At 33.7% G+C, this 14,462-nt stretch overlaps 3 protein-coding genes across 4 annotated transcripts in view; 2 read left to right on the top strand and 1 right to left on the bottom strand.

The window, feature by feature from the left end:
• Nucleotides 1-703: 703 nt before the first annotated feature.
• On the top strand, nt 704-2,545 carry hemgn (hemogen). 2 transcript variants are annotated; one of them, XM_079863813.1, is made up of 4 exons: nt 704-888; nt 1,346-1,436; nt 1,597-1,919; nt 2,045-2,545. In XM_079863813.1, the coding sequence occupies exons 1-4, from the start codon at nt 831-833 to the stop codon at nt 2,167-2,169; spliced, it is 597 nt and encodes a 198-aa protein (XP_079719939.1). In that variant the 5' UTR covers nt 704-830; the 3' UTR covers nt 2,170-2,545. The 2 variants fall into 2 exon arrangements, with proteins under 2 accessions (XP_079719939.1, XP_079719940.1); XM_079863814.1 differs by having other exon boundaries at nt 711-888; nt 1,346-1,424; nt 2,045-2,543.
• A 124-nt stretch (nt 2,546-2,669) lies between these two features.
• trmo (tRNA methyltransferase O) lies at nt 2,670-7,117 on the bottom strand. Its single transcript, XM_079863660.1, has 6 exons — nt 6,839-7,117; nt 6,589-6,743; nt 6,194-6,368; nt 4,928-5,085; nt 3,491-4,027; nt 2,670-3,411 (listed from the first exon to the last, which is right to left on the bottom strand). The coding sequence occupies exons 1-6, from the start codon at nt 6,925-6,927 to the stop codon at nt 3,179-3,181; spliced, it is 1,347 nt and encodes a 448-aa protein (XP_079719786.1). The 5' UTR covers nt 6,928-7,117; the 3' UTR covers nt 2,670-3,178.
• Nucleotides 7,118-11,577: 4,460 nt separating this feature from the next.
• spag5 (sperm associated antigen 5) overlaps nt 11,578-14,462 on the top strand; it is a 50,401-nt gene continuing 47,516 nt past the window's right edge. Inside the window, exon 1 of the mRNA XM_079863504.1 lies at nt 11,578-11,729. The gene's annotated coding sequence lies outside the window, so the exon portion shown is untranslated. The remainder of the gene's footprint in view (nt 11,730-14,462) is intronic.

The following is a 14,462-nucleotide window of genomic DNA, read 5'->3' as shown; positions in this document are numbered from 1 at the left end:
TCAGTTTGTGTGGATTCATTAACCATATAGGATACCTTTTTATAATTTAAATTATAAATATAATTCAATTATTTTAATCTCCCAAAACATCCTGCTTTATATGAGATCCATGACTTATGTTCACCGAACAATAAACAAAGGAATAGAAGACATGAAAAGTGATTATTGATATGTAGAAGGTTAGGTTAAGAGAACGTTCTCAAAACCTAAACTGAACATATAGGCTACAGAAAACTTTTCTGTCTATAGCAAATAGAGAAGGATTTATTAGAACGTATATTCGAGGAACTTTCCCAAAATGTTACAAAAAATTGTTAGGGATACAGTGTCTGAAGCACCAGGCGTCCGTCTTGGACTTTAGTGTCTTTAGTGAATAACCTTGCTCAACTCCTGTGAATAAAGTTACGTATAAATAGATCTTCAGCAGAATACAATTATTTGTCTAAGTCTAGATCTACTGTAGATTCATTTAAACCTATAAATTAATCTTTGTTAGTTTTGGCCTATATTGATCATTTAGCTACATGTTTGTCTATGACCCTTGACCAAGTCAAGAATAGCGGTCATCTCTCGTGACGACAGGCAAACAGTCAGAAAAGTGCACAGGCAGCCAGCATCATGACCTCCTTTTTTTACTTTCTTCTGTGAGCACTGTGCCAAGTCCTCCACCTTTGCAAATAAGATAAGAGCACAACTGCAAGAACTCTCCCAGCACCACGGTAATGTTTAACCAGATAATTATTCTCTTAGCGGCAGGAAGAGTAAATGGGCACATATTTTTTTCAGCCCTGTCATTTCAATACTTCATATTCATGTGACAGGACAACAAAATGGAAGAGATGTTGGAGAAAGAGGTTCTGCTGTCAGAAGTAAAAGATTCTGATGAAGGTATGACTTTTGCATCAAAACTTCCAAATGAATCACTTTTAAGAACAGCTTGATGACCTGAATTTGTTCATTATCAATTCATTAAGATTGTATATTAGTGACCGTTTAAGTTTTCAAAAAAACTAAACTAAAATGGTATAGATGAAACATTCAGTATCAAGAACAGAAAACCTTTTGTGCCTAGTTCTTTGTTCTTAAGGATTGTAAGACTTATTTCCCTGCGTTTTTTAAGATATTTCTGAACTAGTTGTTTATTTTTGTGTTGCAATGAGATATTTGAAATGCCATGATATACTGATCATATATCAATGCACATTAGTCTGAAACATGCATTGAGCAGCTCTTTTATACACTCATGACCTGAATTCTGAATACTTTTGGTTGGTGCTACTTTAGCTACTGTTACAAAGTAAACTAAGCAAACAGCAAAGGACTGAGTGATTTGTTTGTTTGGTAGGTGGAATTCGGCTGCGACTGAGAGACAGAGACCTGTTGAAGAAACGAAAAGCCGAGGCAGAGGAAAAGGCAACCAACCAGTGGGTTTATGGGTAAAGTGTTGAATGAGGCCAATAAAAGCACTGGGAAAGGCCTTTTTATGAAAGTGCACTGATTATTTCTTTTTCAATTCAACTCACATTGTGATACTGTGATGCAGATCCACAAATTTGGAAATTTCGCTCAAATAATGTCTCCTAACATTGACTGCAGGGCACAAAGCCTTAAAAGAGTGAAAAAGAGGACCAGCAGTACCCCAGGAAGGAAAGGTCGACCAAGGAAAGAACAGCCCATAGTTATTCCAGAAGATCTTGGTCTGGCTGAGGAAACAGATCCTTCTCCTGTCACACTTCCCATCACAGTACCAGTATTACCCACGATAGCAGAGACAGTGCCTATACAACCAGCTGAGCCACAACCAGAGCTGGTGCCTGTGGAAGCAGCAAGTGAAAAACCTCTCGAGGAGTTTCTGATTGAGGATCTGGGGCCGGATGAGGAGGAAGACATGCCTCAAAAAAGCCTTCTCATTGATACAGGTATTTGGAGAAATGGCCCTACATTTTTCAGTAGTGGTTTCATTAATTACTGGGTTATTCATTTGTAAAATTAAGCATTTTATATATTGATTTGTCAACGCAAATGAATGTATGTTGTTTTTTAGGTGATAGTGAGCAGCAAATTGCTGATGTGCCTGAACAAAGTGAAGTCTTAAAGCCGGCGTTTCTCCCACCACCTGGTCCTTCTCAATCAGACAGCCTAAGCCTTTCTGAGAATTTACTTATCTGAGTATCTATTTTCTACAGTAAAAAAAAAAAAAAAAAAAAAAAAAAACCATTGTGACTAACTCCTTTACTTTATCTCAAAGGATTTCAAAACCTGAAACAAGAAAAAGTGTATATTTATTAAAATTGTTTATGTTTCTGTGTATATAAGCCACTCATCAATATACTCTGTTCAAATTATTTTAATAAAATAAAAATATGAAATTGTGTTACAGACTAGTAGCACTGTTGTGCCCCCTGGTGATTGTAAAATAGAACTTTTAAATACCAAATAACTATAAAAAAAATGCTATTTTCCCTTTTACCCTCTATGACAATCAATCGGTGTTTAGGTTGTTTGTACAACTTACTTTAAAATAAATGGGTTTTATATTTTGTCTTTGTCTACAGCAATTTATTCATTGGATCCATCATCCTCATATGAGAATCAATGTTATTTGCAACACTTTGTAAACAGTACTTCACTGGACACATATTCAACAAATTCTAAAATAACACACAAACTATGATTAAAATACAAATTTTATTATGTTGTTAAACTATGAAATTCTAGTAAAACAGTTTCAAACCATTTTTGTTGAGCACAGTATGTTAATCTATAGAAAATCGATGCTGCCAACCCATAACAATATCTTCAGGTGTTTTGTGAAGGTTTTAAAATGATAATTTTTTTTTAATGACAAGGATGCTGCATCAGTTTGGTTTGACATTTACTTCACTTCCTGCTGTTATTAGTACACACACAAAAAAAAAAAACCCTTATACAAATTAAAGGGTAGTGACCCCAAAAAATTCTGTCATCGTTTACTAACCCCATACATGACTGTATTTCTTATGTGAAAACTATTTTGAAGAATGTTGGTAACCAAACAGCTTTGGTGAACACTGACTTTCATTATATGGACAAAAAACATTTCAAAGTTTTGAAGGACTGATGATGATGAAATTTTCATTTTTGGGTGAACTATCCTATAAGTAATTTTCATTGAAAGTGCAGGAATCTGACATAAAACTCACACAATATTTGTGAGTTCTGAACTCTGCACAGGTTTGACTCTTACAACCTCTGCAAAACCATCTCCAAACCAGCAGGTTATGTCAGCTGTATCCAGGGTAAAGAAGAACAGGCGGTCTTGACAACGTGTGCGACGATATACTGATCTGGGGTCAGCTGACAGAATGCCGTGGATAGCAGCCACTGCTTCATCTGGTCCTTTCAAGAACTGGAACTTTGGTCTTGTGCTGTCTATTAAATAAGAAATCAATTAGACAAATGACAATTGCCTTGATTAGAAAAACACTCAGGTATCAGAATGATCTAATACCTGTACTGTCGCAGGGAAGAAACTCTTTGAGCTCTTTTTCAGCATTTGCAGTAAATCGCACATCTAGGTTACTGATAGGAGGTGCCCTGACCCAGGCTGCGATAGTACTGTAGTCCTCATGGCCAAATCTGAGACTGGATGAACTTAAAGGGTTTGTACCGACCAAAGTGCCTTCAGGAGTATCCGTGTTTTTGTCTTCATCTGGATTCTCAGGGAAAAGTTGTTGCTGTCTGAGATAGTTTTTAACTTCTTCAAGTACATCAGTCACTTCACTGGATCCAGACCGTTCTGAAGAAGAGAAATCTGAAACAGCGGCTGGACAAACACTGATCTCCGAGGAAGGTTCAGATGATGTCTCTAAGGTGTCTGGTTCTTCACCTAGATCCATCGGGTCTGTGAATGATGATGTTTGTTTATATTCACTGTTGGTGTCATCTGTTCTTGTTTTGGGAGAATCATAGTCTGGAATATACGGCTTGATGTCCAGGACAGGTGTTCCAGCGATAATATCAAGCCCTGACAAGTGAAGTGTATCCCCTTGAAAAGCAAATGATAACTGATTACTTATATTAAATAGGCTATCATATTGACTATGACAAACTTGATGCTACACTAGCTGTCCCGTTAAGCTGAAAGTCATTGTTCGTTTTCATTAAAGCTTTGATTGATGATGATAATGGCCTAAAGTGAAAATAAAAAGTCACTGTTATCACTGTTTCCTCTGAAAAATCTTACAATGCTGTACATCACTACACAATATATTGAATCTATCCAAGTTCATTTAATAATAACAGTAATTATAATACAAACACAACAACCAACTGGTTAGTTAACAGTTGTTGTTAACCAACTAAAACTATTAAAAATAAATTGTCAATTGAAATAAAGCTAAAATAAAATATAAATAAATAACCTTAAAATAAATAAAAGTACTACTATTACTAAAAGTGAAAAAAAAAAAAGAAATCTAAAAAGAAATAAATGATTAAAAGTACAACAAATTCGCTAAAACTTAAACTAAAAACTGAACTGAAACTGAACACTGGAAATATAAAAATAAAAGCTATTGCAAAATATTAATAAATACTATAATAGTACATACTGTAAATAACACTGCACACATGACAATCATCTTTTAGAGCAGTGGTTCTCAAGCTTCTTGGCGCCCCTCATTGTTCACAACATTATTTAAAGGCCCCATGACTTTTCCTGTTGTTCGTGGTTTACTGGATAAGGATTAAGGATAAGAATTTTTTTCACTCAAATTCTTTCTGACAAAATATTTTTTGAGCTAAGCATAACTACAAAAATGTTTATTCATAAAATGCTCATGGAGGTTTTAGAGAATTTATTAATATACACAATATAGTCATTTTGATGCCCCCTTGGAAGTTTGCTAGGTTGAGAACCGCTGTCCTAGAGTTCAAACTGTGGTACCTGTGATTCTTTCTAGCTTTGCCAAAGTCAGTCCCAAAGCATTGGGCCTGTGGGGGCTGCGGGTAGAGTACACCCCCACCCTCTGGCCATTCAGACGGGGCGGCTTTACTTTGGCTTTATAGCTCATTTGCCCATTCTTATGGAAAAGGAAAATGATCCTGAGAATGTGAAAGAAAAAGACAAAAGAGTTCACACAAATGTGTACTTAACTTTCAATTGTCATTAATTAGGTCTGGCCACTTGTCAGGCCTGTTTAGAAACATTATCTAGGTACTTCTAACGGCTAAACCCATTCACTTTTGATTTTGAATGACCAACATTATCTCCTACACTACATTGCTATTTAAAAAGTGCAGTTCAGTTAAATTATTCTATCTATTGTCCTAACCGTCCAGCTAAGCTCTGAGGACGGTGGTGAACATTATGATTTTGCTACTAGAATTGCAATGGTATGAGATTTTCATGGAATGGCAACTGTCTCCGAAAATATCATGGTTTCACAGTATACAGTATTACACAATAATTGTTATTATTAAAAGCTACATACATCATTGACACTTACCCTTAAGAACATTGTTTGGCTGAACATTATGATTGAAACTTGAAACCATTTTTACTGCAAGTATGTGTACAAAAGTCTGACTTTTGAAAAATAAATAAAAAAGATATGTGAACAAAAGAAATTAGAACAAAAGAAATTAGTTCTAAAAAGTAAGTGTCACATTTACTGTTGTTCTGCAATTTTCTTGTGAGCAAAATCCAATAATTTCAACAGGAATATTTTATAATATAATTTTGAGTGAGGAGGAAAGTTTTCCCCATGCTGATTTAGCAACAGGTTGAAGTTGGTCAAGCGGATTTGCCATGCTGACAAACAAAAAGCTGCTTAGTTTGTAAGTGACTGACTTCTGTGCTTTATACATCGCTACATTATACACAATGGACCTTTTTGCCTGTGAAATTATGTTAATGTGACTGCACCTCAACAGTCAAATGTACTTTTTTTTTAGACAACATGGGAGTATAGGTTTTTTTATACTATTTTGTTACCAAGATCAGATTATTATAGCAGCATGGATTTCTTGATTTCTGTCTGTGATGAAAGTTGGCAAATCTGACAGGCAGTCGAGGAGGAAAGGAGATGATGTGTATGCGCAAATGAAATTCTCTGTTCAGATTTATGTCAATATCCTAGATAAGCAATTTTTTAATACCTTAGAATACCATGAAAACCGGTATACCACTGCAATCCTATTTTCTACATACCAGATATGGGAGTATTGTTCCAATCCAACTAAAGAATGTTCAGGGTTATTGAAGACCGATGGTTCAATCTTCAAGCTGGCCCGTGAAGAACTGCATATTGTGGGTTGTCGTGGAGTGCCAGTTTTGACTGCAAAACATGAGCTGATATATCCAATAGGTACCGTCTGAATACGCCCTGGGATGTAAAAGACAGACACATATGGTTTTGACATATTTTTATGGCATAAAAACAGGAACTTAGGTTTGTTAACATGGTGGCAGACAACATCTGGACCCAAAAAGAGTGACAGCTTTGACATCATCTATGACGATTTATTCATCCAATTCTGACAAAGTGCAGCAAATACAAATGCTGCCTACACAGGTCGACTGCTGTATCAAAAGTGAAAGTGTACCTTGTTGTAATAATTGATTAATTCTACCGGGACTCTGCGATGGGCTTTTGCTCACTGATTGTAATCTGTCATCATGTTTCATACAGTGTGTCAGCATGGACTGAAGAGATGACAACTGCTTCTTATGTGCTCGTATGGATCCATCAATCTGCTGTCTGTTTGATCAACAAACCAATAAATGAATAAAGGTATCACATTTTCAGGATAATCTTATCTCATATACGACAATCATGCTGATTTGAGAACCTACCTGAGATTTTTTATCTCTCTTCTCATTATTGATGCCTGCTGTGTCAGTTTTCTGATTTGTTCGGCACAACTACACAATGATGGCGACATTTTAGTGATACTAACCGTATTACTTATACACTTCAGACATTATTTGATGTGATGGTAAACTGGTTTGTTTGTTTGTTCCATCAGTTGTTCTGCTTCACTGACTGCAAGCAACTGCAATACGAACACGTGTTTCGCTGTCGAGATGAAAATGTTGGACGACCAACTACTTTCAAGGAATGATCTTCTTCTGGTGTAGTACCGTACCGCCACCTACAGTCCAGGCGTTTTAGGAAAAAAGTGTGAACAAATTGCAACAGAATCAAACTCAACTGATTTTGTATCCTCAATATGTCCCAAGTAAGGAAAAAAAAGCCCCGAAGAATCCCATTAGGGGAAAGTTCAGAAAAAGACCCAAATATATCCTATTCATACGCCTATTCATTATTTTTCTCACATGAATTGGGTAGAAAATTTAACCTTTAGATATCACCATGAAAATTACTGAGTTGATTACTTATATCAAGACAAACATAAAATGTATTACAAGTTTTTTTTTAAATTGTTTGTTAACGGTTGTTTGACAAACGGTGCATAATCTAATTACAGATGTGCTAATTTGCATAAATACCCAGGTGAAAAATGTCTTGTTGACATATAACAGTAAAAGACTAAATGTTAAGGTCTGAATGGAACCCATTTAGGCTATCCATGAGCATTAATACATAGAGGCAGGAAGAAGTACTTTAAAACAGCCTTTATTAATTATTATTGCAGAGATGGGGTTTGGGGCTGAAAAAAAAAACACTTTTTATTTTACCTACCTTTTTGTCTTCTGCATTCTACTCACCCTTGTCTCCTGTTCTTCCCTCAGACTCATCCCCCAGAAACAGTCCCACGGACCCAGCCCCAAACCCCATCTCTGCAATAATAATTAATAAAGGCTGTTTTAAAGTACTTCTTCCTGCCTCTATGTATTAATGCTCATGGATAGCCTAAATGGGTTCCATTCAGACCTTAACATTTAGTCTTTTACTGTTATATGTCAACAAGACATTTTTCACCTGGCTGTACCCAATGTTTAGATCTGTTGTATTTATGCAAATTAGCACATCTGTAATTAGATTATGCACCGTTTGTCCATGTTAACAAACAATTTAAAAAAACTTGTAATACATTTTTTGTTTGTCTTGATATAAGTAATCAACTCAGTAATTTTCATGGTGATATCTAAAGGTTAAATTTTCTACCCAATTCATGTGAGAAAAATAATGAATAGGCGTATGAATAGGATATATTTGGGTCTTTTTCTGAACTTTCCCCTAATGGGATTCTTCGGGGCTTTTTTTTCCTTACTTGGGACATATTGAGGATACAAAATCAGTTGAGTTTGATTCTGTTGCAATTTGTTCACGGTTGACCCCCATTTTGGCTTAAAACGCCTGGACTACTGTTTACTGTGCAATCAACACTGACCATCTAAGACTAAATTCCTTACTGACCACTAAAAAAAAGGGAAAATACTAAAGCATCTCATGGGTTTCTTTGATATAAATGTCAAATTTGGAAGTCGAGGAAAATTATTTGTGTATGTCAATGACAAGGATTTTTTAAAGGTTTTTGAAAGAAGTCTCTTATGTGTACATTTGATTAAAATACAGTAAAACAGTAATATTGTGAAATATTATTACAATTTAAAATAACTGTTTTTTTGTTGTTGTTTTTTAAAGTAATTATTCATGTGATGGTAAAGCTGAATTTTCAGCATCATTACTCACATTTGCCATCCCTTTTCATTACTACAGTCTTCAGTGTCACATCACATGATCCTTCAAAAATCATTGTAATGTCCTGATTTGGGTTTCAAGAAACAGTTCAGATGTTTTTTTTTTTTTTTTAGCTGTTTAATGCTTTGTAGTGACTAGAACTATAGTCATTTTTGCCTTGGTGTTCCTTACACCCTCCAACGCTTCAATATACTGACAAAGTTCAAACTTAAATTTGACAAAACTAGGTGTAATTTTTGACCATCGACATTTTAAAAAAAAAAATTTTTATTGCAAGAACAACATTTACAGAACATGAACAAAAACAAAATAAATAATAAATAAAAATAAATTAAAAAAAGTACATAAATAAAGATGCCAGGGTTAAAGATACACAAATACACAATACAAAAATTGAATGAAAACAAAACTAAATAGACCAAACAAACAATAAAAGGCTTTGACATTTCACAAAATCTGAAAAGTATTCAACAAATACATGGTTTTAACAGCTTTTTTGTTTGTACTGTCCTTAATGGAAACCATATAATTTTCTAATCCTTTCAATAGCACAGAAAAAAAAGGTTTCTGATTAGTAGGCTACATTTACACCGATGAATATGAAACTTAACTAAAATAATCAAAAGATTAATAATATACTCTTCCTTTTCCAGACTCTTTTCATATGGGAAAAAAACAAATATAACATGTTCGTATAGCAAAAGAAAATTACATCCTAATTTGTTATTTATAAATTTAGAAACTTCCAACCACAACCTTTTGGTGTATTGACAGTGCCAAAAAATATGAGGTACAGTTTCTGGTTGCAAAAAACAAAATGAACAATTTACATCTATGTCTTTGTTAAATTTGGATAGAAAATGTTTAGCAGGGTAAAATTTATGTAGTATCTTAAATGAAATTTCCTTGACCTTATTTGTAATAATATATTTATTAGGTAAAAACCAGACCTTATTCCAATTAATATTTCCAATAAACCTTTACCAATAGGAAATGACATATGGTTTACTGACTAGCTCTTTTTGAAAAAGGGAACGTATAGCCTTATTATTTTTGCTTGTCGAAAAACAAACTTTACCACAAATCGTATCAACTAGATGCAATAAAGACATACGTTTAGAGTATGAAATACCTCTACATAAAGAGACAACACTCGAAGAGATAGCACCAATTACAGAGGCAAATTCTTTAGGGGAAACAGGGAAGTTGAAGTATGAAAGAAACTCATCATAAGTCATTAAGTACCCTTGATAATTCAACCACAAGAATGCCCTCATCAAACTAAGTTTTCAAAAATATACTCTTATGTTTGTACAAAATATTACCATTATTCCAGATGTAATAATGATGTGGAGAAAAATGATGCTTGTAAATTAACTTCCAAGCCAAAAGTGCTTGCCTATGAAAAGTTGACAGTTTAACAGGAAGTTTCTCGATTCTGTAATCACACATAAGCAAAAATGGAAGACCACCAAGTTTGTCAAAAACCGATTTAGAAATTATATTCCACACCGAATCAGTGTTGTTTAGAAAATATTTCAACCAGTTAATTTTGAAAGTATTATTTAAAATAGAAAAATCTAAATAATCAAGCCCACCATTTTTATATGAATTAACAACTACAGATTTTCTAATAGGCTATAGTGTATATGGTTTTTCCACAAAAAAATCAGCATAATTTGATCGATTATCTTATTTATTTTATTATCCGAGTGTATTGAGGAAGCTACATAAGTAAGCCTAGAAATACCTTCCACTTTAGCCAGCAGAACACGACCTTTGAGAGACAAGTCCCTCTGCAACCAAATATTAAAGGGATAGTTCACCCCAAAATGAAAATGCTGTCATCATTTACTCTCCCTCAAGTTGTTCCAAACCTGTATGATTTCCTTTCTTCTGCTAAACACAAAAGAAGATATTTTAAAGAAGGTTGGTAATTAAACAGTGGCTGGTCCCCATTGACATCCATAGTATTTTTGTTTTCCTACTATGGAAGTCAATGGGGTCCATCAGACGTTTGGTTACCGACTTTCTTCAAAATATCTTCTTTTGTATTCAGCAGAAGAAAGAAAGTCATACAGGTTTGGAACAACGTGAAGGAGAGTAAATGATGACAGAATTTTCATTTTTGGGTGAACTATCCCTTTAAATCTATTACTTTTTAGCGCAATTTTCCTACGGACAAAATTGCGATTGTTAACTCATGATTTCTGTTCTGTCTGTGCGCACCAATCTTGCACTTCTATCTCCTCCTCAACCAGACCACCTAGAGACTTCGGGTTTTCGGCATGTTAAGGAAGGTCTAATCTCGGGAACGCACACACACACACAAAAAAAAAAAAACATAAAAAGATTTACTATCTCTTAGTGTTGTGATCCCATGACGTCAGAAAATTGCGCTAAAACACTCACTGAGTTTTTATTACTTGTTTAATCACCGGGTCGAAATTTTGTGAGATTCTCTCCTGCTCATTTTTAGTAATAACCATACCCAAATAAGTTGGAGCATCCTTTACAGGGATATTACAAATAGTTCTGGAATGGCAACTTTTTAAAGCAAATAGTTCACATTTACCATCGACATTTATGAATGTGATATTTCTGTCTAACTGACTGTTGTACAATAACGACACACGGACGTTAACCTCCAGGGGGCGGTTGGAGAACTGTAAAACAGGGAAATAAAACGTCCTATCCTCAATAATGACAAACGTGATAGCAGTCTAACTCATTCTACGTTGTGCAAATAATGTTCTATGATCTAAATGGGTTTCGTAAAAAAACAAAAACAAAAAACAAGAAGAAAGAATGCCGTAAGTAAATAAAAGAAAATAATGATTTCACAACAGTCCAGTAGCTGGCACTGTGCACAGGACATGCGCATTTCCAATGAACCAAAGAAGAAGAAGAAGAAATGCGTTTCCGTATGTCACGTGGTGTTTTTACCCAATGAGATGTTTGTGCGTTTTATTTTGAACGTCGTATTGGCGGTTAAGTCGATAATCTTGTGTTTTTATAGTACTTAAGTCAGAATCAAAATAAGCAGTAACGTTAATAAAGCGCTTATGAGACGCAAAGGTAAGAATTAAAGAAGGAACCTGCTTTATTATAAATGTAATCATTAATAATATTTTGTGTTAGTCGATGTCCTTTGTCCAATTTACTTTATTATTCTGCAAAATAAAGACTGTGTTTCAGAACATACCGAATTAACTTGCCTAACGTTACCTAACGTTAGCAGCTACCTGAGTATTTAAGCAGCATTTGATAGGCGCGTTTGACACAGTCTGCTGGGCTGGCTAACGTTAGCTGCTAACAGTTAACTTAACGTTAGGCGTTGAGACACCGCCAAAGTTGACTTTTCTTGAGAGGATGCAATCAGTGTTATTTATGTCTTAATGCTGATATATATCTATAAAGAAATCAAGCAGCAAAACTACTTAAGAATGTACTCTCTGTAGAAACGTTAACCTAATTTCAACAATTTCTTAAGCAGATGTGAGAAATGGGTGCAATAAATGAAGACATCCGATGCAAAAGCCTCTAAAATCAACCTATGTCAAAAATGAGATAACAATATTGAGTTAATGCTCTCTGCACATAGTATACGTTCATCAAATACTTTCATTTCAAACTCACTAAATCCCAGCCTCAGCCCATTCAGAAATGTCGGTACTTAGCATAGACTGTAAAAAATAGGTAACAGTTACTTAGGTAGAAACCTATAACGTTACATAGGAGCCTGATAAAATGTTAATATTACAGAAAAAACGTTCGACCGACTTAGAGGCTTTTGCATCTGAAGTCTTCATATAATTGTATATTTAACTTCAAAGCAATTTAGCCTAGTTATCTCGGCTTGTAGTTAAAGTAAGCAAGATTTATAAAAAATAAAACGTTTATAGAAATCTAACCTTCCCTTAAGATTAGCTTATTAAGTTGGCTTGGAAAAGCCAACTTACTGTTAAACTTATTATTATTCTTCTTCTTCTGAGCCAAATTTTAGACTGCATCTCCTCCTAGACCGTTAAAGCTACGACCACCAAACTCGGGTCATACCATACTGTTCTGACTTGGTGTGCTATATCTTTTCAGATCTATCTATCTATCTATCTATCTATCTATCTATCTATCTATCTATCTATCTATCTATCTATCTATCTATCTATCTATCTATCTATCTATCTATCTATCTATCTATCTAATCTTTCTTTCTAACTAATCTATCTATCTTTCATTCTTACTAACTAATCTCTTTTTTCTTTTTCTTTCTAACAAATCTATCTATCTTTCTTTCTAACTAATCTTTCTTTCTTTCTTTCTTTTTAACTAATCTATCTTTCTGACTAATCTAACTTTCTTTCTTTTTCACTAATCTATCTATCTATCTATCTATCTATCTATCTATCTATCTATCTATCTATCTATCTATCTATCTATCTATCTATCTAATCCTTTCTAACTAATCTATCTATCTTTCATCCTTACTAACTAATCTCTTTTTTCTTTTTCTTTTTTTTAACTAATCTATCTTTCTTTCTAATCTATCTTTCTTTCTAACTAATCTTTCTTTCTTTCTAACTAATTATTTCTTTCTTTCTTTCTTTCTTTTAACTAATCTATCTTTCTGACTAATCTAACTTTCTTTCTTTCTTTCTTTCTTTCTTTCTTTAACTAATATATCTTTCTGACTAATCTATCTTTCTTTCTTTTTCACTAATCTCTTTTTTATTTCTTTTTAACTAATCTTTCTTTCATTCTTTCTTTTTAACTAATCTATATTTCTTTTGTAACTAATCTATCTATCTATCTATCTATCTATCTAATCTATCTTTCTTTCATTCTTACTAACTAATCTCTTTTTTCTTTTTCTTTCTAACTAATCTATCTATCTTTCTAATCTATCTTTCTTTCTAACTAATCTTTCTTTTTAACTAATCTATCTTTCTGACTAATCTAACTTTCTTTCTAACTAATCTATCTTTCTTTTTCACTAATCTATCTTTTTTCTTTCTTTTTAACTAATCTATCTATCTATCTATCTATCTATCTATCTATCTTACCATCTTTCTTTCTTTCTTTCTTAACATCTTTCTTTCTTTCTTACCATCTTTCTTTCCTTCCTTCTTTCTTTCTTTCTTTCTTTCCTTCTTTCTTTCTCTTTCTTTCCTTCTTTCTTTCTTTCTTTCTTTCTTTCTTTCTTTCTTTCTTTCTTTCTTTCTTTCTTTCTTTCTTTCTCTTACCATCTCTCTTTCTTTCTTTCTTACCATCTTTTTCTTTCCTTCTTTCCTTCTTTCTCTTACCATCTTTCTTTCTTTCTTTCCTTCTTTCTTTCTTTCTTTCTAACCATCTTTTTCTTTCTTTCTGTCCTTCTTTCTTTCTTTCCATCTTTTTCTTTCTTTCCTTTCTCTTTCTTTCTTTCTTTCTTTCTTTCTCTTACCATCTTTCTTTCTTTCTCTTACCATCTTTCTTTCTTTCTTTCTTTCTTTCTTTCTAACCATCTTTCTTACCTTCTTTCTTACCATCTTTCTTTCTTTCTTTCTTACCATCTTTCTTTCTTTCTTACCATCTTTCTTTCTTTCTAACCATCTTTCTAACCTTCTTTCTTTCCTTCTTTCTTACCATCGTTCTTTCTTTCTTTCTTTCTTTCTTTCTTTCTTTCTTTCTTTCTTTCTTTCTTTCTTTCTTACCATCTTACCATCTTTCTTTCTTTCCTTCTTACCGTCTTTCTTTCTTTCCTTCCTTCCTTCCTTCCTTCTTTCTTTCTTTCTTTCTTTCTTTCTTTCTTTCTTTCTTTCTTTCTTTCTTTCT

Source organism: Squalius cephalus, assembly GCF_949319135.1.
Source record: "Squalius cephalus genome assembly, chromosome: 2".
NCBI lineage: Eukaryota > Metazoa > Chordata > Actinopteri > Cypriniformes > Leuciscidae > Squalius > Squalius cephalus.
Note: the sequence above shows the minus strand (reverse complement) of the source record. Positions and strands in the feature narration are given on the sequence as shown.

What these genes read in the sequence shown, in the direction of transcription:
- hemgn (XM_079863813.1), top strand. Translation starts at nt 831, where the DNA reads ATGGAAGAGATGTTGGAGAAAGAGGTTCTGCTGTCAGAAGTAAAAGAT. An exon ending in AGTAAAAGATTCTGATGAAG is followed by an intron (nt 889 to 1,345) that starts GTATGACTTTTG and finishes TTTGTTTGGTAG; the next exon opens with GTGGAATTCGGCTGCGACTG. An exon ending in ACCAACCAGTGGGTTTATGG is followed by an intron (nt 1,437 to 1,596) that starts GTAAAGTGTTGA and finishes CATTGACTGCAG; the next exon opens with GGCACAAAGCCTTAAAAGAG.
- trmo (XM_079863660.1), bottom strand. Translation starts at nt 6,927, where the DNA reads ATGTCGCCATCATTGTGTAGTTGTGCCGAACAAATCAGAAAACTGACA. An exon ending in AAAGCTAGAAAGAATCACAG is followed by an intron (nt 4,028 to 4,927) that starts GTACCACAGTTT and finishes TTGCTTTTCAAG; the next exon opens with GGGATACACTTCACTTGTCA. An exon ending in TCTTCCCTGCGACAGTACAG is followed by an intron (nt 3,412 to 3,490) that starts GTATTAGATCAT and finishes CTTATTTAATAG; the next exon opens with ACAGCACAAGACCAAAGTTC.